Source organism: Mesoplodon bidens (genome assembly GCF_964165515.1).
Source record: "Mesoplodon bidens genome assembly, chromosome: 4".
Taxonomy (NCBI): Eukaryota; Metazoa; Chordata; class Mammalia; order Artiodactyla; family Ziphiidae; genus Mesoplodon; species Mesoplodon bidens.
Genome location: NC_138160.1, coordinates 133244562 through 133264432, shown reverse-complemented (window position 1 = coordinate 133264432; position 19871 = coordinate 133244562). Strand labels below are relative to the sequence as shown.

The 19871-nt window shown below is 42.4% G+C and overlaps 2 protein-coding genes across 5 annotated transcripts in view; one reads left to right on the top strand and one right to left on the bottom strand.

The window, feature by feature from the left end:
- Positions 1-13563, bottom strand: part of CNOT8 (CCR4-NOT transcription complex subunit 8) — a 58843-nt gene extending 45280 nt beyond the window's left edge. Inside the window, exons 1-2 of one of the 4 annotated variants that reach the window (XM_081233776.1) lie at positions 13348-13563; positions 592-773 (exon numbers count right to left, since the gene is read on the bottom strand). In XM_081233776.1, coding sequence (XP_081089902.1) covers positions 592-708 — 117 coding nt within the window. In that variant the 5' untranslated portion in view covers positions 709-773; positions 13348-13563. Of the gene's footprint in view, positions 1-591; positions 774-6501; positions 6633-6801; positions 6905-13347 lie in introns of those variants that run through there. The other 3 variants (XM_081233775.1, XM_081233777.1, XM_081233774.1) reach the window with 3 other exon arrangements.
- Positions 13564-13702: 139 nt separating this feature from the next.
- The window catches only part of FAXDC2 (fatty acid hydroxylase domain containing 2), a 26517-nt gene continuing 20348 nt past the window's right edge, over positions 13703-19871 (top strand). The window contains exon 1 of the mRNA XM_081233772.1: positions 13703-13817. The gene's annotated coding sequence lies outside the window, so the exon portion shown is untranslated. The remainder of the gene's footprint in view (positions 13818-19871) is intronic.

Here is a 19871-nt window from a genome sequence, read left to right as displayed (position 1 = left end):
TTCTATACCCTCCACAGCAGGAGTTGCAAACCAGGCAGCTAACGTAACAGAGTAAAGTGTGCAGGGTACTGAAATGGTATGAGTAATGGGGACTGGAGCAAACTAAAGGGTACATGCCGCCCCTAAAAGAGGCTCTTGATATCGCTATGATACGTGCCTCCCTCCAGCCACTCAGTGTCAGGCAGGAATGTAGACCCTATAATGCCGGATCTGTCCATTTCTTCCAGAGATACCAGAAATCTGGAATTTAAGGAAGGTCTCTTGATTTTTAAATGTTGGCAACTACTTTTTAGAAACTGCTTTAACACTGCCAGTCAAATTCACCATACCTGTGGAAGAGGTGTGCCCTATGGACTGAGACACCTTCTGCTTAGAGACTTGCAGACAAAAGTAACATCATAAACACTAGATACTAGAGGTTACATCCTTTTCAGACACACAGGCTACCTTGATGTTTCATAAAAGCAACATAACCTTCCATGATGTTTAATTTACCATGGCTTTAGTATCATCATTTCTTTCAAAAATCTCACATTAAATATTCCCTAAGTCCATACCAGAAGGTGAGTCCAACAGAGTAAAGCTCTTTACCATGGCAATATAGCTGTAACTGAGCACGATTTCTCGGATCTTCCTCATCTCTTCTTCTAGATTGCTGGCCCAGACTTCACAGATGACCTGGCTGTTCTCCACAAGTGCCGCAGGCATCCTGAAGAAACTTGAAGTCGCTTTCAGCTGACTATGTTAGAGGGCAAGTCAATGGTTGATCTGATCTACATTCAAAAACATATTTTGAAATCACATTAATTTACATGCTGGCATTAAGACATTAACAAAGACATCAAAACAGCATTTTACCATCGCTTCATCAGCTTAAGCTAAAACATTAGGACTATTATATTTATTCTCCATTTTATATGATGAGGGAACCTGCCTTTGTCAAAACAGACACACATACAAACACACACACACACACTCACTCTCCCTCCCTCAGTTCTTTAACTTGAAGAAAATAAAATTACTTAAGAAACATGAAGAAACTTTTGCCCAAGCTGCCCTTTAGCACAGAAACGAAACCATTGCCCTAAACCAGTTTTTGAGCCCTCTCCAGACTACCTCAAGACCAGAATAGTCCCCTGTTAACACAAATATGCCCTTACCATGACTTTCACATCACTTTGCACAGGGACCAAATCATGGAAACATTTCTAAAGGAATCACTTTAGCCAGTTTAAATGTACTGGGATCTCCGAAAGCCTGAAAGAATGTGGACCTGAACTCTCACACTGAAGTCCTAACACCGTATGAGGAATACGGACGTGGGACTTGCCCCTCCACTCCCCCAAAAAAGGAAATTCTTTTCCCCAACAATCCAAAAGCCAAATACAACTAGAGGCAAATAGATCATGAAGTGAGAGATGTAAGTGGTAAAAACCAATCCCAAGTTGAACAACCACAATGAAAATCAGAATTTCTTAATGTCAACTTTTCAACATACAATATTATAAAGAAACTAAGTATCAATTCAACAATAAAAATAGAGAAGACAGCAGGTATAAATAATTCAACCAGAAGCAGAATGATTTATAGTGTATATTCTGGGAGGAAACTGGGGAGGCAACAGTATTCTGCACGATAAAACTCAACATGGTTCAGCCTCAGAGTAATGCTGTTATTATAGCAATGATACACTTAGTTATAAAAAAAGACAAAAAGGAGCTTATCATAAGGGGATTTCCTTAAAACGCAAGCCCACGCACAGATCCTCAACACAATGTAAGAGTGGGCTCCAGCGCACATATTTAAGGAACAATTCCTAGAAAGAGTAAAACGAACCTTTGCTTTCTACTTTCAAGATAGGCAGATACAACAATAAGAATCTGGATCAAAACAAAATTGGCATTCTCAAGTGTCATCATTTCTCTGAGGCACTTCTGAGAAAACAATCTATTGGTTTGTCACCAACCCTTGAAGATTCCATTTATTCAAGTTACTCTACACTTTTACAGATGCTTCTCTGAAATTATAGTAGACTTACTGTAATTAAACTTAAGTAGACTGTGGTAGCTTCCTAACAAATACGGGTGAACACTTCTTAAAGGCAGAATCCACTTCTTCTCATTTTTGTTCTATACACAATGGGCATGAATTAAAGGCATGCAGATGAAGAAATCAAGAATATCAGAAAATGGCAGAAGTTCAGACTGAGCGTGTAGTAAATTCCACTATCTGACCATAATTAAGAACATGTTGGGGGAATTCCCTGGCGGTCCAGTGGTTAGAACTCAGCGCTCTCACTGTGGGGGGAGGGGCACAGGTTCAATCCCTGGTCGAGGAACTAAGATCCCACAAGCCATGCAGCAAGGCCAAAAAGACAAAAAAGAAAATGTTGGGGCTCAGAACTTTCGATTCTAAACCATGCTTAAGGTTTTCCCCTGCAAAAGGGCATAAAACCATTTCTATGCCCATTAATGTTAAATCAGTACCACTTCGCTTCCTTATTTCCCTAACTGAAACAATGCACTCCCTTTTAGGTGTCACTTTAGACACAACCATAAACTACTTTAGGGGAAGTGGGTATCACTAATTGAAACATTTCCATAAAAGCAAAAGCAACTAAAGGGACTCAAGCAAAAAATGTCTCTGGCCTCCAAGCAGCAAAGAGCAGACTTAAAAAGAGGGCAATTAGATATTTACATTAAACCCTTAGAACAAGGCTCCCCAGCTAAGAAGCTCTTAAGGTTTTATCAAAAGAACTCAGGAAACAATATGAAGAGGCTCCCTCTCATCAAATAAAATATGATATGAACATCATTATGGATAATTACTACGATGCATCACGACTTTTCAGATAGAGATTTAAATCCAGGGATTCATAATGAACTAAGAAAATTAACTTACTTGGCCACCACTGGAGAATGCTAATGAATGGACTTATTTTTAAAAATACGTATCTTGTCTTTCCTATATAAACTGTAACCCCAAGTAACCAAATAGTTGAAGGAAAGTTTCTCTTTATAAAAGTTGTATAAATAGAGCTTCCCTGGTGGCGCAGTGGTTGAGAGTCCGCCTGTCGATGCAGGGGACACGGGTTCGTGCCCCGGTCCGAGAAGATCCCACATGCCGCGGAGCGGCTGGGCCCGTGAGCCATGGCCGCTGGGCCTGCGCGTCCGGAGCCTGTGCTCCGCAACGGGAGAGGCCACCACAGTGAGAGGCCCGCGTACCGCAAAAAAAAAAGTTGTATAAATAAAAATAAATAGGGAATGACAGATTATCACCGTTTTGTAACCCCTAATGAATTTAGAGATCTGGGCAATAATCATAATGGCATTTATACAGAATTTCCAGAAAAGACAACTCTATAAAGGCAGAAAAGACTACATGGTGGGATGGGACTGAGAGTTATATAAATGGGAATGAGGTATCCTACTGAGGTGACAAGAAATGTTCCCAAACTCCATTAAAATGATTATTGCACAACTCAGTAAATTTACTAAAAATCACTGAGTTTTACATGAAAATGGGTGAGTTTTATAGTATGTAAACTATATCTCAATAAAGTTGTTAAAATAATCACTAGGGCTGTAATCATCACAAAAAGAGACCACCAGGTATTATGTGCCTCAAAACAACACATCACCACTATGAAACAGTCTTGACCAAAAAAAAATCTAACTTGAATCTGACCAAGCCTCTAGATTTAACTACCAATGTACAGAAAATACAGGCAGAGAAACATATTAAATGACACCAGAGAAATGCAATCAGCAAAATCCAGAAACTTCTATAGGAAACTAGAGAACCCAGCTTCTTCAACAAATAAATTACAAGAAATAAAAGTAAAAGACTCTCAGGAGACCTATCAGTCAATCAAAACATACAGACCTAAATTAAACCCTGCTCTAAACAAGCGATAGGAAAAAAAAAAACTATAACATTTTTGAGACAAGTAAAGTCTGAACAATGCCTGATTTGGGTTTTTTGTTTCAGGGTTTTGTTTATTTTTCTTTTTTTTTTCTTTCTGGTGTTATACTGTGGTTATGGTTTTTTTTAAAAAAGAGTTCTCACCTTTTAGAGAGAATGAAAAATAGTTATAAGTGATACAATATGAAATGTGGGGTTTACTTCAAAATAACAGTGAAGAAAACTCACAATAACTTTGTACAGTACTATCTTTCTCTACATTTTACAGATAAGAAAACTGAAATGCAGAGACATTAATTTTAAAAGGTAGTGCCCGTGGCTTCCATTTCCAAGAAAATTCTTTTTACAATATAGGGGTTGGGGATTAAGAGGTACAAACTATTATGTAAAAAATAAGCTACAAGGATATATTGTGCAACACAGGGAATATAGCCAATGTTTTATAGTAACTGTAAATGGAATATAACGTTTAAAAATTGTGAATCAGGGATTTCCCTGGTGGTACAGTGGTTGAGAGTCTGCCTGCCGATGCAGGGGACATGGGTTCGTGCCCCGGTCCGGGAAGATCCCACATGCCGCGGAGCAGCTAGGCCCGTGAGCCATGGCCGCTGGGCCTGCGTGTCCGGAGCCTGTGCTCCGCAACGGGAGAGGCCACAACAGTGAGAGGCCCACGTAAAGCAAAAAAAAAAAAAAAAAAAAAAAAAATTGTGAATCACTATGTTGTACATCTGTAACATATAACACTGTACATCAACTATAATTTTAAATTTTTTTGGATTATTTTTAAAAGCTAACCATTGTTATACATATCTGACAAACAAGGAAGTCAAAACCAGACCAGTGGCAAAACATTTAAGACATTCTTCCACCAAACCCTTACCTAGGAAAACTTGCAAGCCCCAAATGTAGTGCCACACAAACAATGAAAAGGAATCACACTGCACACATTTAACTTAGCATAAATTACTGGATATGCTAGCCAAAAAAGAAATAATAATAAAATAATACTAGCAATTCTGCCTGCCACTTTCCACTCAGTGAGCACATGCTCCAGTATGAGCCTAAAATGGGGATCACAAACATACCATTCCCCTTGGTTATTAGTCTTCCTCCTTCTAAGCCTCTCAGAGCCAGCACTGCACAGTGCACCTCACAGTGCAGAATAACTCTATGCCATTCACTTATGTTTATTTGTGCAACAGGGCCCCTAAAAGTAAACCTAATTACTCTACTTGGGTTACAACCAAAGAAATAGTAACAAGTTTCAAAACAGAAGGAAAAACGACTGTGCTGGATTTACTGAGAAACACTATGGCCACCTCCAACTCCACACCTTCCTAAGGAATTTTTAAGGATAATTTTGGTTGCATGCACTGCTTGCCTTGCAGGCTGACTTTAAAACTTGACTGCCACATGAGCTACTCTATATGAAAGCAAAATACAAGCCCTGATACCTGCTGTTTCCCAGTACTAGACTGTATAAGAAGGTAACCCGGGAGTTACTGAGGTCTCTGCCCTGCGCTCATCTGTAGAACAAACTGTGCAGTTCGCCCCCCAATGATCTACAGTGTAAACTTCTCCAAAACAAAGCTCCTTACTAACCCAGGAAAGCTCTGAAGAGCAAAGTAAATGATAAAGGCAACCGAAAGCTTTCTCTGCAAGCAATTCAGAGTGCCAGACCTTGCTGGAGAAAAGCACGTTTTGGTTTTTCTGATTGTGTTTTGTTTAAGGCTAAGAGTGCAAGGAAACAATAAACATCACTTCCCCATTCTAGACGACCGGACAAAGGCTTTGCCGCGCATGGGTAAGATGGAAAAGGAAGTAGCAGCACTTCACAACAAATGGCAGCCGCTTGGAAGAGGGTTCTCTCTATCCACGGCCGCGGGGGCCGCAGTCCTCCGTCCCCGCCAAACACAGTATCCCAAGACACCACTCTCTTGGCTCCTCCAGAGCCAAGAGCTCGGGTTCATAAAGCCACCGAATAGCAAGGAAAAGTTGCGGGGACGCAAGAACCAAGAAGGGGGAAGCCCGCAAGGTTCCAAAGTCAGGTCCTCTGACTCACACCGTCTCTCGTCATCCTTCTCTTCCTGTTCAGGATCACTCTCCCTCTTCAAACCACCCTCATCCCTCTCCTCCTCCTAACTCCCTTTCTTCTCTTTTTTTTTTTTCTTTTTTTGTAAACCGAAGATTTTTAAGTTGCATGCCTTAAGGACAGAGAGACCTAAGTTCGAAGCCAGGACACGGACGAGCTGTGTGGCTTTGCATAAGTTACTTAACCTCTCTCGTGCCTCAGTTTTCCCTTCGTGTAAAATGGGTCGTCTAATGGTGGTACACACCTCGGAGGACTGCTGTAGGGGGTAACAGAATGAAGCATATAAGGTGCTGGCACATATCACTAGAATATTAATATCGTGTGATAGTGGTGGTTATTATGACGACTAGTCGATGGACCTCTTTCTCTTTTCACACACCCTGTCCCTCTCGCACGCTCCCACTCCCCTTCCTCCCGCAGGCCCCCGATGGCCTCCCACACTCTCTCATCTCACGCTCCTCTCTGATAAGCGGGAGCCCGCTTACCCTGACCGGCAGGGCCCGCGACGGGCTGGCGGACACACTACCCGGGAGCGGCGTGACCCGGTGTTCTCCGCCCGCTGCCCCGGATCGGCTCCTGGAACCGAGCGGCTCAGTGAGATGAGCGCCCTCATGCCCAGAGCGACCCTACGCACAGCCCTCCAAACAACCCGGCCGTACCGCTCTACCCACCCGATCCTCCCGACTCGCCTGCTCCCTTCGCGTCGCTCCAGGCGGGCGCGCGCCTGACGCTACCTGCCCCTCCCCTTCTGCGCGCCCCGGCGACTCCGTGCGTGTTCGCCCAACCTGTGAGCTCGCGGGAGCGGCGCGCAGGCACAAAACCAAGAGGGCGCCGCGAAAACGCCGGGGCGGGGCGACCTCAGACGACGCAAGTGAAACACGGCCCCCTACGGCCTTCGCTGGGTTAGTTTCGCTGGTTCAATTCACCAGGATCACTGCTCCTCCATTTCGGTTTTACTTCTGTGCGCTCAGAGGGGGCGTGGTCTAGAACTAGCCCCCCCGTGGTGGGCGTGGCCTAGCTGAGGCTGAGGAAAGGACGTGGCCCGTCTGGCCAAATCCTCCAAATTACAACCTGTCCGTCTACCTTCTTTGGAGGGCAATTAAAATCTGCGGGAGCTGAGTTGGGAGGAGGTTCGCTGGGGGAGATCCTGACCGCTTCCTTCTGTACTAATGCGGCCCCCTGGACCCTTCACTTACAAAACCTCTACCATACGGCTTCCTTTCTGGCAAACAGTGGGTTGGGGGTGGGGCAGCACCCCGAAACCGAGTTTGGGTGACGTCAGCCAAGGCCCGCCTCCCCCCTCCGAGCCTCTGGGAGCTGAGCGAGCAGCGTTACCATAGCATCCGGCCCGCTAGGGTCAGCTCGAGTTACAAAGAAGATGCTGCCTAGGTTGGGGAGACGCAGGGCGAGCGCTGGCGCCCTCCCGCTTCCCGAGAAGGTCCGAGACCTGGCGGACGCTAAGCGAGCTCGCCAGATCTTCGTTGTGAGACCAGTGGGGTCCAGGCCTATATTAGGAGGTTCCTTCAAAGCTCCCACCCGCCCTCCTACTCTCCGTGAATCCTGTTTGGAAAGAGCTCTTTGCCAACGCCTGTCCTTAGCAGCGTTTGTTCTACAGTGGTGGGAGAGAAGACAAAGCACGACTTCCCGCACACAGCTATCGGTTCCGGGCCGCCCTCCTAGTCAGTCGCGCAAGACCTCCACCCTGTCCCTACGAGATGGTGCGGACTCCCCAGAGCATGGCTGTGGTCATACTCCTTGATGCCTTCCCTCGAAGGGGGCTGTTAAGTAGATAGCAAATTCACCCCCAAGTCCCTGCACCTTCCTACTTTTAACCATTTCCCCCTAAAGAGGCTCTCCAAAATCCTACCTCCGTTTCCGAGACTGGAGGCAGGGCAAGTCTTCAGCGGCAAATTCCAACCTGGATTCCAAAAGCTAGTCTCCAGGGACGTGAACCGCCCCCCCCCCCCCATCAAATGCACTTTCTGAACACTCCTCCCCTTCTCCCCTTCACATGAGTGTCTGTCTCCTTATCTGTAACATACGAATATGAATAACTATCTCAGCGGATGTCTGCGCTAATAAATTGAAAAACCACCCCACACTGTAGAAGATATATAAGTGTATTCAATAAATAATTGTTTCTGGCCTGTCTCAGGTTGTTATCCCCGAGATATTCAGTGTTTGTTAGCTCTGCTGCAGACTTGGCACTCTTGTCATTCTGTTCAGCAATACTGTGATGCAGAAAGCAGGTAAGCCGCTCCCTTCCCCCTGTCCTGTGAGTTTCTAATATTCTGTAATCCACTCTGTAATTACACTCAGGAGAGCGTAGGCCTATCAGCAGCTAGTCGCATGAAGAGCAGCCTGTTTTTTCCTGCAGCACTGGGCCTGGTGTGCACTGAAACAATCAAGCAGGAAACATACCCCATCTCCTTCCCCCTAATGCCCCCTCACCCAGAACTGATTGTTCATTTCTCAGGTTACTGAAGACAAGGGTAACACAAACACAATGACGGCTTGTGTTTCCAGAGACCTTGGAGTGTTTGTTGCAAACAATGGATTTTATGCTGCTCTTATTGCAAAATTAGAACAATTGTGTAAATCACTGATTCCTGATGGGAGGGAGGCCCCAAACAAATAAGAGGGTAGTTGGAGTAGAATATATCCATTAATATAATATCACATTCGAAAAAAAAATATTGCTTCTGAACTACAAACTATAGAAAGTAAGGCTTAAACATCTTCTCAGCTGGGAGAGTAAAGGTTTTAAAAAACCGAGGAACATTGGTTGTAAAACGGGTCTCCTTAAGAACCAGACAGGGTGATGTCCTTAGCCAGCCAAGCCTTTCCGTTATTACCAACTCTAAATAAATCTAACAAGATGAATTTCTTAAACTGGAATATGTATAGGAAGATAAAATCTAAAATACATATTTGGGTTTGAAATATTTTGAAAATGGAGAAAAAGGTAAATGCCTCCAGGCATATAGTACTGCTATATGAGCCCAAATCTCAAAAACCTTTATAGAGTGCTGACACACCTAGATGCCTGTCAGCTGATTAATTCCATTCCATTACAGTACCCACTGCCCCAAGCTTAGACAAGATCTGTCACTTTGTATAATGTTTTTTTATCAGATAATATATACATATCTTTACATTCAACTGAAGATGCATCCAGCTGTCTGGTTTCCTTGGTATAGTTGGATAAATTTCCTGCTTTTGAAGTGTGTTGTCCCTGCTTTTCCTACATAATAGAAAAACCTTCTGACTCTTGACAATTATCATCAGAGCATCAAACTTCCCCGAAATGTAAAGCAAAGATCATGTTTCATGACTAAGCATTTGAGTATTATTTTGATCTTTTTATTACAACCTGAAAAACCTTCTGATCTCTGATTAGATCAGAGATCAGAGTTCATTTTTTAAAATCCAGAAATAGGTATCATTTTATTTGTATCTCATTTGATTTTCCTTCTCCCTTGGAGTCTACTAAACTAACATTTCAAAATCTACCAATAGTGATCATAAGACTTATTTCCACAGCTGAGAGGGTCCATCAAGGTGTCCTAACTAATACATTCCCCTAATTTCACAATAATTAAATAATTTTAGGTTACCCAGCTCCCAAAGATAGGACCAGGATTTGAGTCTTCTGATTTCCAGTCCAGTATGGGACTGGGTGTTCACCCAATCAGTTGTGTTTACAGTCCATTTGCTATGGGCAGGGCTGCATTTTGGCACTGGAGGATGCACTGGTGAATGAAACTGATATGGTTCCTGGCCTGGTGGAGCTTAACATTTGGTGGCGGGGACTGACCATAAAACAAGTAAGCAAGCATTCAAGTAAGAAATAAAAAGATAATGAAAATTGTGATAGCCGTCATGAAGGAAACTAATGAGGTAAAAGTCATGGAGAATAACTGGATTGGGGGAAGACATAGGCAATTACTTAAAGAAGACCTCTCTGAGAAGGTGGCATTTGGGCAGAGATGAGAAGGACAAGAAGGACGAAACGAGAGAGAGAGAGAGAGAGAGAGAGAGAGAGAGAGAGAGAGAGAGAGAGAGAGAGGCATGAGCAGCAGTTGGGAGCAGTAAAAGGATTAGAAATGAGTTTTCTGTGTTAGTGAAAGGCCAGGGCAGCCACAAGAGGTGGAGCAAAGGCAGAGTGGATCCACAGGAAAGCAGAGGCCCAGTGAGCCTAAAGGCTGGGAGGCTTTAAACTGCACTCTGTTCAAAGCGCATCAGGAAACCCAGAAGGATTTTACTTACAGGAGTGACCTGATCCAATCTATGTTTGTTTTTTGTTTTGTTTTTTGGGTTTTTTTGGCCACACGGCATGTGGGATCTTAATTCCCCGACCAGGGATTGAACCCATCCGTGGCCCCTGCACTGGAAGCGCTGAGTCTTAACCACTGGACTGCCAGGGAAGTCCCCCGGTCTACGTTTTTAAAGATTACCTTAAAAAAAAAATAGGGACTTCCCTGGTGGCGCAGTGGTTGAGAATCTGCCTGCCAATGCAGGGGACACAGGCTCGATCCCTGGTCCAGAAAGATCCCACGTGCCATGGAGCAACTAAGCCTGTGCGCCACAACTACTGAGCCCATGTGCCACAACTAGTGGAGCCCGCGCACCTAGAGCCCGAGCTCTGCAACAAAAGAAGCCACCGCAACGAGAAGCCCGCACACCACAACAAAGAGTAGCCCCCGCTCGCCACAACTAGAGAAAGCCCGCGCACAGCAACAAAGACCCAACACAGCCAAAAATTAAATAAATAAATAAATAAATAAATAAAGATTACCTTGACTCTCAGGTCAGAGAATGGAGTAAAGGCAGAGACATCTTAAATTTTTACATTTGAATTACAGTAAATTTGATAAGAAAAGAAAAGAAAGCTAGCTTCCCCCAGGCATGATAAATCTGTTGCCTATGGAAATATTTGATGACAACTTAGGTAATTTTACTAGGTGGGTCTGATTAAGTAAGAGTGACTTGCCACTACTTCTTTTGATTTTTGTTACTGTGAAACTCATCAAGGCTGCTAAATGAATATTCAGTACTTTATAAAGAAGAAAGTTGATCTCTGTCTGTACAGAGCAAGGCAAATAGAAATACAAGCCAATGGAAAGAGAGCAGGAAAGCACATCAATATAGATAAGAGTAAAACTTTTACTTTGGGACTGTCTAGTCACTTCTAAAGATCTCTTCTCTAGCTCTCCCTTCCTCTCCCTGTTCGTGAATGTAACAAACCCATCTCTGGTGTTACAGCCAGATCTCAAAATCCCCTGTGATTTTTTTTTTTTTAATGTGACCAGTGTTGAGGATCTTGTTTTGAACTTCTGTAACATTCTGTAATTTTCTAGGACCAATGGGATCCAAAGGCTTCAGAATATCTCTGAAGTTTCTAACCAGATGTGTTTGTTTGTGGGATAAGGGATATATTCCAGAAAAATTGGTAAACACAGTTATAAGTCTCAACTCCATTAGAAATAGAATGGGCCTCAGAGATCCTCTAATCCAACTGGCTCATTTTACAGATGAGGAAACTGAGACTCAGAGAGGCCGAGGTCACAAAGCTGGTCAGTGGCAATGCTCAGTTTGAACCCAGATCTACCTTCTTCCAGGATCTCAGGGCTTCTCCTCCTTTAAAGGAGATCAGCTAAGGGAGGGGCCATCTTACACAACCTTGAAATAACAGGAAAGCTAAGCAAGTCCTCAAAATTAGAATGGAGAGAAAACCCAGAGGACCAGAGAGATATTCTCGTTTGTGCAAGCTCTACTGAGAACCTACTATGTGTGAGAGTTATTAGAGCCATGAAGATACATAAAGCTCCTATTTGACCTGATTACAGAAAAAATTACTTGCTACTCTAGGGAGTGTTGAACACATAAGCTAAGAAAGTTCAGAAAGAAAAGAACAAGTGATTTCCCTGGTGGTGCAGTGGTTAAGAATCCACCTGCCAATGCAGGGTACATAGGTTTGAGCCCTGATCCAGGAAGATCCTACGTGCCACAGAGCAATTAAGTCCATGCACCATAACTACTGAGCCTGCGCTCTAGAGCCTAGGAGCCACAACTACTGAGCCCACATGCCACAACTACTGAAGCCCGCACGCCCAGGGCCCATGCTCTGCAACAAGAGAAGCCACTGCAATGAGAGCCTGTGCACCACAGCGAAGAGTAGCCCACGCTCACCTCAACTAGAGAAAGCCCATGTGCAGCAACGAAGACCCAACACAGCGAAAAATAAAATAAATAAATTTATATATAAAAAAAAAGAACCAGAGGCAGAGTAGTGGTCAAGACAAGGAAGGAAATTCTGGGTGGGAGGATTAGTATAAGCAATTACTTGGAGGTAGGCATGACAGAAAATAGAAAAAATTTTTCTGTACATAGCGATCAATAAATATTTGCACATGACAGTGATGCTTAGAGCACAGGAAAATAGGAAGTAGTGAGGAATAATGGTATATGAGAGGAGCTAGATTAAGGCGGGCCTTGCAAGTGAGGTAGCAAAGCTTTGATCAGTGCACAAGGCAGACTTGGATGGCCAGGAATATATACATTACACAAATATCTGGAATATTGAAAAAAATATTGGTGCCTCTAAAAGGACAGATGATGAAAAACAGGAACAAGTTGTACAAAATAAAATTTGTAACAAACATTGAATGTTTACTGACCTTTGTGCTGTGCAAGGAGTTAGTCAGGGAAAGATGACTAAGACATGGTCCTTTATTGGCCAAATAAAGTATGACACATCTAGACAACGGGACAGCACTCAGCCTTAAAAAGAACATTGTAGCTCTTAAAGGCACTATATGGAACAATCTCCATATGTGCATGCTAAGTGACAAAAGCAAGGAGCGTAACAAGTATATATGGTAAGCTGTTTCTCAAGATGGGGAGATATATATGTTTCTATTTACAGAGACAAGCTCTGGATGCATATACAAAACACTCGTCCCAGGGGTTGCCTCTTGGGAGAAGTAGAGGGCTGGGAAGGAGTAAGAAAAGCCTTGCTTTTTGCTGTACACTCTGTTTGACCCTTTTGTTTTTTATATTAGACATACCTATGACCTATTCAAAAATAATTTTTAGAAATTTAAAAATAAAAGCTCACTTCTTTTTCAAAGGTCTCACCTTTTTACATCACGGGTCAACCTGTATTTTAACTTCCCCTGTTTCAGAGTGTAAACTTCACCTCTCCAGGAGTTCCTCTCCTGCATCTAGACTGAACAGTAGTAGTTGATACATCTCTCCTCCCTTGGCTGCCCTCAGCAGCAACAGAAACAATCAAAAATGAGAACATGAGGCCCTGTGGTCCATGTCACCTTTTCATCCACTTGAACTGCCCGTCTTCTGCCTTCAACATGATCTGACCCCCATGCCTCTTATCGAAACTGCCTCCTAGGGGACCGTGACATTTTCTTAAGTTGAGGAAGATGCGGGAAGCTTGTAAAAAGAAGAAAAACAAGCCCAGAGGTCAGCCAAATGTGCTTTCTCCAGCTCTGGCTTGAACTGCGCATTTCCTCTCAGCTTTCAGATGTCCTTTGGCAAAGAAGGGCGCTTTTGTCTCTCGTCAGAACAGACCCAAATTCTTTCTCCCGTCACGTGCCTGGCCGGAGCCAGTCAGCTGCTCTGTAACATGATCACCTTGGCCAGCCTCCCAGCCTTCCGACTAATAACAGGGCGAGGCGGCAGCACAGCGACAGCGGCTGCCAACGTCGGGGCTGGAGGAAGAGAAAGCGGGCTTGAGCTGTGCCAGGACCTTGGAGGAGCTGGGAGATAGCCCACTGCAGAGGTGAGCGGGAGCTGCTGGGCAGGGAAGCTGGTCGCCAAGGTCAGGACGCGTCCAAGTTCACTTAAAGAAAGGCAAAGCGTACCCTTCTCACCTCTGTGTCCTCTCCACTTACAGGGCAGGTGAGATCTGCCTCTGAACAATGTCCTGGGATGTTTTCTTAGTACACAGAGTCCCTTCCTGTCTCACTAATGTCTGCCGTCCTCTGCCCGTGTTTGTACAATCTACCTCCTCCGTAGTCTTGTTTTTCTAGCAATTGACAGCTAATTCTGTCAAACGGACTTGCTTTGGCTTCAAAACCACATGAAAGAGAAAATCCCAAATCAGAACTCGAAAATCCTACTGGAAAAAGACTGCCAGGAAGCAACTGTGGTTGAACTGTTTCTCCTCTCTAACCTGCCAGGGTCACCTGGAAGGGTTGGGGCCAATTACAACAGTCTTAAAATTGCAAAGGCCCCTGGTCGATGTGGGGACTAGAAGGTGGACAGCCATGTCAAAGCTGTTTTGACCGACATACCGGGATTTATCAACAGATGCTCCACTTTCAGACTTGCTGATGTCCTGGTAGTAGCTCAGGAAGGATTCCCACAGAGGTTACCGAGGGAGAGGAATACAGTGTGTGTAGATGGGTGTGAACAATGGGCCACTGGTTTTCAGGATGCTATATGGGTCTTTTGGGGCATAATGCAAGCAAGACAAGACAGAGACTTGTAGGGTGCTTCAGTTTCGTATGCAATTCCAACTAACTTTCTCTGGTTGGGACATAAAGATTCAATTCAATTTGATAAAACAAGTGCTCTGAGCGTTAGCTTCTGACCTTAGAAAGGTAAGTGTGTAGTATAGGAAAAGGTGCTGACACGTTCAAGAGCAAATGTTGGACACATTCTGAGGGCAAAAAATAAGGCTCTTAATTCTTTTCCCCTTCTTCCGTTTATTCAACAAATATTTCCTGAGTATCTGCTACATGCCAGGTTTGTGTTTGGTACTGTGGATCTCATAGTAAACAAAATAGGCAGGCTTTCAGCCTCACGGGCATGCAGTCAACTGGGGCAGTAAATCATAAAGGGTATAAGCACCCAAGGCAAAAGCAGTGAAGGGAGCATTGCTAAAACTGTCCAAAGGGAATAATTTTTGTCTCAAAATTCAACCTTTTCCTTCATGCATTTTACCTTCTTGAATGAATATCTTCCCCTCCGTAAAAGTCTCACATACGTACAGACCTTGGTCATAGCAGCTCCTCGAAACCCTCTTCATGAGAGGCTTTAAGCTAGAGGCAGGCTGTTCAGCTTTTCCCAAGAATACAAACAGCCTGAGAACAGAGGCTGAAGTAATGGGAGTTTCAGTCCTCAGGAGAGTAGCCCTCTCCCGTATGAAATAGAATTTATGCTATTCTGAAAACACATGTGGCACCAGGCAAAGTGTTAGGAAACCTGGATTTTGCCAGAAACTGTGTGGAGTTTGGAACAAGTCAGTTTTGCTATCTGAGCCTATCTCCTTAGCGATAAAAATGGAAGGGGTAGACCAGATGGTCCATCAGGTCTTTTTTTTTTTTTCCCTGATAATTTCATGAGATATTTACAAAGAAACCATGCACATTCACATAAAGATAATATATCTTGTACCTATAAAATGGGAACCTTCATCAACCATGCAGAATATCCAGAAAGCTAGAATCTGAAAGAATCAGGCTGCAGACAAATAAAAATTAAAATTAAACTGTCTACTTCTCCCACCCTCATCCCATTCCCCTTCCCTGTCTTCAGATTTTTTTAAGTTGTGAACATGCACTATAGCCTCACTGTGCTATTTACCTAGATTGGGGATTCTGCAATAAATCATTGCTTTCAAAACAGTCAGAATCATCTGCTTTCAAAACAACCACACTAAAAAGTATCTAATTTGGATAATCTTATAATATCTATCGAAATCCCTTTAAGGGAGAATCAATTCATTGTTATTAAGTATTAGAATATTTACTTTTAGTGCATTTAATTTCTTTCTCTCTCTGAATGCATTCTCATCATAAATGTTATTTCATATCCTCCTCCTACATACTTTCTCACTTGGAAAATCAAAGTTATATAGTATTACATTATTAAATAGGACCAAGAAGCATGTCTTATTCACGTTTGTATCCTCTGTAGCTAGCATTGTATCTGGCATACAATAAGTATTTCTTGAAAGAATGATTATTATCTTAGAAAAACCATGCTCTATTTTACCTTTTGTATTAAAAAAAAAAGCATACACACAATATCTAATCCATTATTTGTGGCTGACAGAGGCTGATCTCATTCCTTTGTGTCCTTTTACAATCCAAATGCCCACCCTGCATTCACCGACATCAGCACATCCTATACCTTTCGCAGACTTAATCGGTATAATGAGCACTGAATTCAAGTTCTGCCACTAAATAACTGTGTAATTTGAAGCTGAATAATGAAGATTTCTATGCCTCCATTTCTTCAAATGGAACATGGGGGCATCAGAATAGATGAGCTTAAGACAACTTCTAGTTCTTAGATGGGAGACTTCAAAAGGTAGAGAAAAAGAGAGGAGGTACCATAAAAATGTAATGATTATAGTACCTTGACATAGTAAATATTTAATAATTGTTGTTGTTGATTTTGTTTGCCAAAACTTCTAACTTGAACAATACCACTGGCACACAATGTCAAGGAAATTCTTTGGGTGAAGACACATCGGCCCACCATGTCTGGGGTCCCCCCTGGAACCTTTCTGACTGACTCTGTTCAGTTAAAACTGAAAACAAGTCTACAGATGTAGAGAGGCACAGAAAACAAGCTGCTTTGTCATAAAATATTCAGAAGAATGATACGGTTGTGTAGCTTAGAGGAGTCAGCTACCTAGACAAACATCTCAGGAAATAGCATATGGGCCTACTGGCTTAGCCGAAGAAAAATGGCATATCACGAAATGTTTCATTGCTTCTAATGAAGTCAGATGTCAACAGATAAATGCTATGACTCCTGCAGTCAAAGGGCCTTCCCACCACCAAAAGATAAAGAGTCACTTTCCCTTTGACCAAGAAGGCTGATGTTTCAAGGTCAAGCTTATGTATCAGTCCCTAATCACTCAGTCTCAACAAAACAGTTTCTATGACATGGACGCAGCAGGCATCAGCACCCTGCCTGTGGAGTCAACAGAGCCGCCTCCTCCCAGGGTCTTATTGTACTGACAGCCATCCTAGTCTCACTTAGGTGTTTAATTTTAATACCTACTTAATACTTTACATCCAGCCTCCATCTCACAAGAGTTTGAGATAGCTTCCAATAAAAGGATATATGCAGTAGAACAGTTGCAGAAAAATAAAAACTGATTAGAACCCATCAGGCACTCAATAAATACCTTTTTATACTGTTTTGATGTGGGGGGGGCAGTGATCTGTAGAGAGAAGAACCAGGTGCTTTACTGCTATTGCTTTGCTTTTGGACCGTGTAAAATCATTACCAAAAAAAAAAAAAAAAAAGAAGAAGAAGAAGAAACAGGGCACTGGTCCTTGTCATAGTTACCTTTAATAATCTAATGAATGCTATAAATATGAAAAATGAACATGGAAAAATCAGCATAGAATTTCAGGGGAGACAAAGATTTCTCAAAGCCCTTAAGGAACTGCAATTAATATGATGAAGAGTAAAGTAAAAACGAATTACTCTGTGAATCTTCAATAAAATATTTCCTATGAATGAGCACTGAATTCATTAAAAGTTTTTTAATATTTCTGTAGTTTTCTGAATAGGTAAAATATACTCATGGTACAAAATTCAAAAGGCAAAAAATAAGGCACATGGTAAAAAGATAGCCTTCCTTCTGCATTGTCCCCCAGCCACCGAATTCACCTCACCAGAAGCCACCACTGTAACCAATTTCTTATTCTTCCAGCAATAGTCTAATATTTTAGGTATTATTCTATGTATACATAAACAGCACACACACACACACACACACACACACATGTTCCACACATTACTTTTTCACTTAAGAGTTCTGGAAAGTACACATAGGGCTGCCTTATTCCTTTAATGGCTACAGAATATTTCATTACTAGATGTATTATAATTACTTAACCAACCCTTTATTGATGGAATTCAAGGTGTTTCCAATTTTTAGTCATCAAAAACAATGCCACAATGAACATCCTTGGACACACATCATTTTTTATATACTGGATTATATAAAAGGAAAAAAAATCCCAAGAAGTATAATTGAGCATTAACTTTAACTCTGAACTTACAGGCAGCCAAAGCAGAAAGGGGTGAGAAGGACCAAAATGGATTGCCTTTTTGCATTCCACAAGTAAACTTCTTCCAAAGAGGAGAACTTCTTTTAAAAAAAAAAAATTTAATTTTTTTTATTGAAGTATAGTTGATTTACAATGTTGTGTTAATTTCTGCTGTACAGCAAAGTGATTCAATTATACATATATATACATTCTTTCTTTTATATTCTTTTCCATTATGGTTTATCATAGAATATTGAATATAGTTCCCTGTGCTATACAGTAGGACCTTGTTGTTTATCCATTCTCTCTCTATATATTAGTTTGCATCTGTTAACCCCAAACTCCCAATCCATCCCTCCCCCATCCTCCTCCCCCTTAGCAACCACAAGTTTACTCCCAAAGAGGAAAACTCCTGTGCACTAATTTCTTTATAAGAATTTATCAGCTGTATTCTCATAAAAAGTGCACTACTTCATTTGGGGAACTAAATAATGGGGTAAGGAATATATTCGATGGCAGTTTTGATATTCACGTGGCAGATTCTTACATCTATCTTGATTTTTTAAAAAAAGTATGATATAACTAAAACCCAGCATTCCTTGGATAAGCTAAAATGCAATTTAGGAGGAAAAGGCTTGGTTATAAGGTTGGAGACCACGAGAAAGCCTGGGCACTGTCCTCCTTTAAAGATTTCTTGGGCATGCCAGATCTCCTGCCCTACTCAGTGTTTTCTTAGCTCTGGACCAGAACTTAGGCTAGCACTTTTCATATGGATTTTTGAAATGATGGGTTCATGTACCTAGACTGAGAGTTTGCACCTCCAGGAATCCTTGTACGTAGTAAGTTCTTCGTAAATGTTCCTGGAAGGAATAGATGAGCTTCAAAAGGTCAAACACCGTGTCTTATTAGCTTTGCAAGCTCTTGGCAAAGATAATGGTGATGATAAGATATCGGGGGAAAAGCTAGATGAGACTCTGACTTGTAAGTGAAGTTCCTGTGGCGTGGCATGGCATGGCAAAGAGAGTCCTGGTAGCTAAAGAAACAAACAGGCAAACAAAGAAACAAAGCAAAAATCCCCTCAGCTTCCATCCCAAACAGGATGGATATCTCGACAGGGTCCACAGAGCCTTTCACACTTCCTAACAAGCACTGAGGAGGGAAACCCATGGTGAGGTGAAGGTTCTACCTTTTTGCACGTGGTTTGCAGACATTAGGATCTCCAAGTTGTTCCCAACTTGAGGTGTTTCCTTTAATATTTGGTTCCTTGTCATTAAGACACTTTACAGGCTTAGCCCCCAAAGTACCTAGCACAACTGGGTAGTTAAAGATCTGTGCTTTCTGGGACTCCAGGCAGAAGGCAAACTGCCAGACTGAAAATGACCCTGCTTCATCCCAGAATTCTACCACTGTGTGAAAGGTAACTTCATGAATGGGCCCATATCCATCTTGAGGATGTGGGCCAAACTTGGGAATTGGGCCAATAGGAATTGCTCAGCACAATGAAGGTGGAGAAAATCACTATTTAAAGGAGAATTCTTAAGGACCTACTGTATACCACCACAGTGAACTCTACTCAATACTCTGTAATGGCCTATATGGGAAAAGATCTAAAAAAAGAGTGGATGTATGTATATGTATAACTGATTCACTTTGCTGTACACCTGAAACTAACACAACACTGTAAATCAACTATACTCCAATATACAATTTAAAAAAAATTTTTTAAAGGATAATTCGGGCTTCCCTGGTGGCGCAGTGGTTGACAGTCCGCCTGCCGATGCAGGGGACATGGTTTCGTGCGCCAGTCCGTCCGG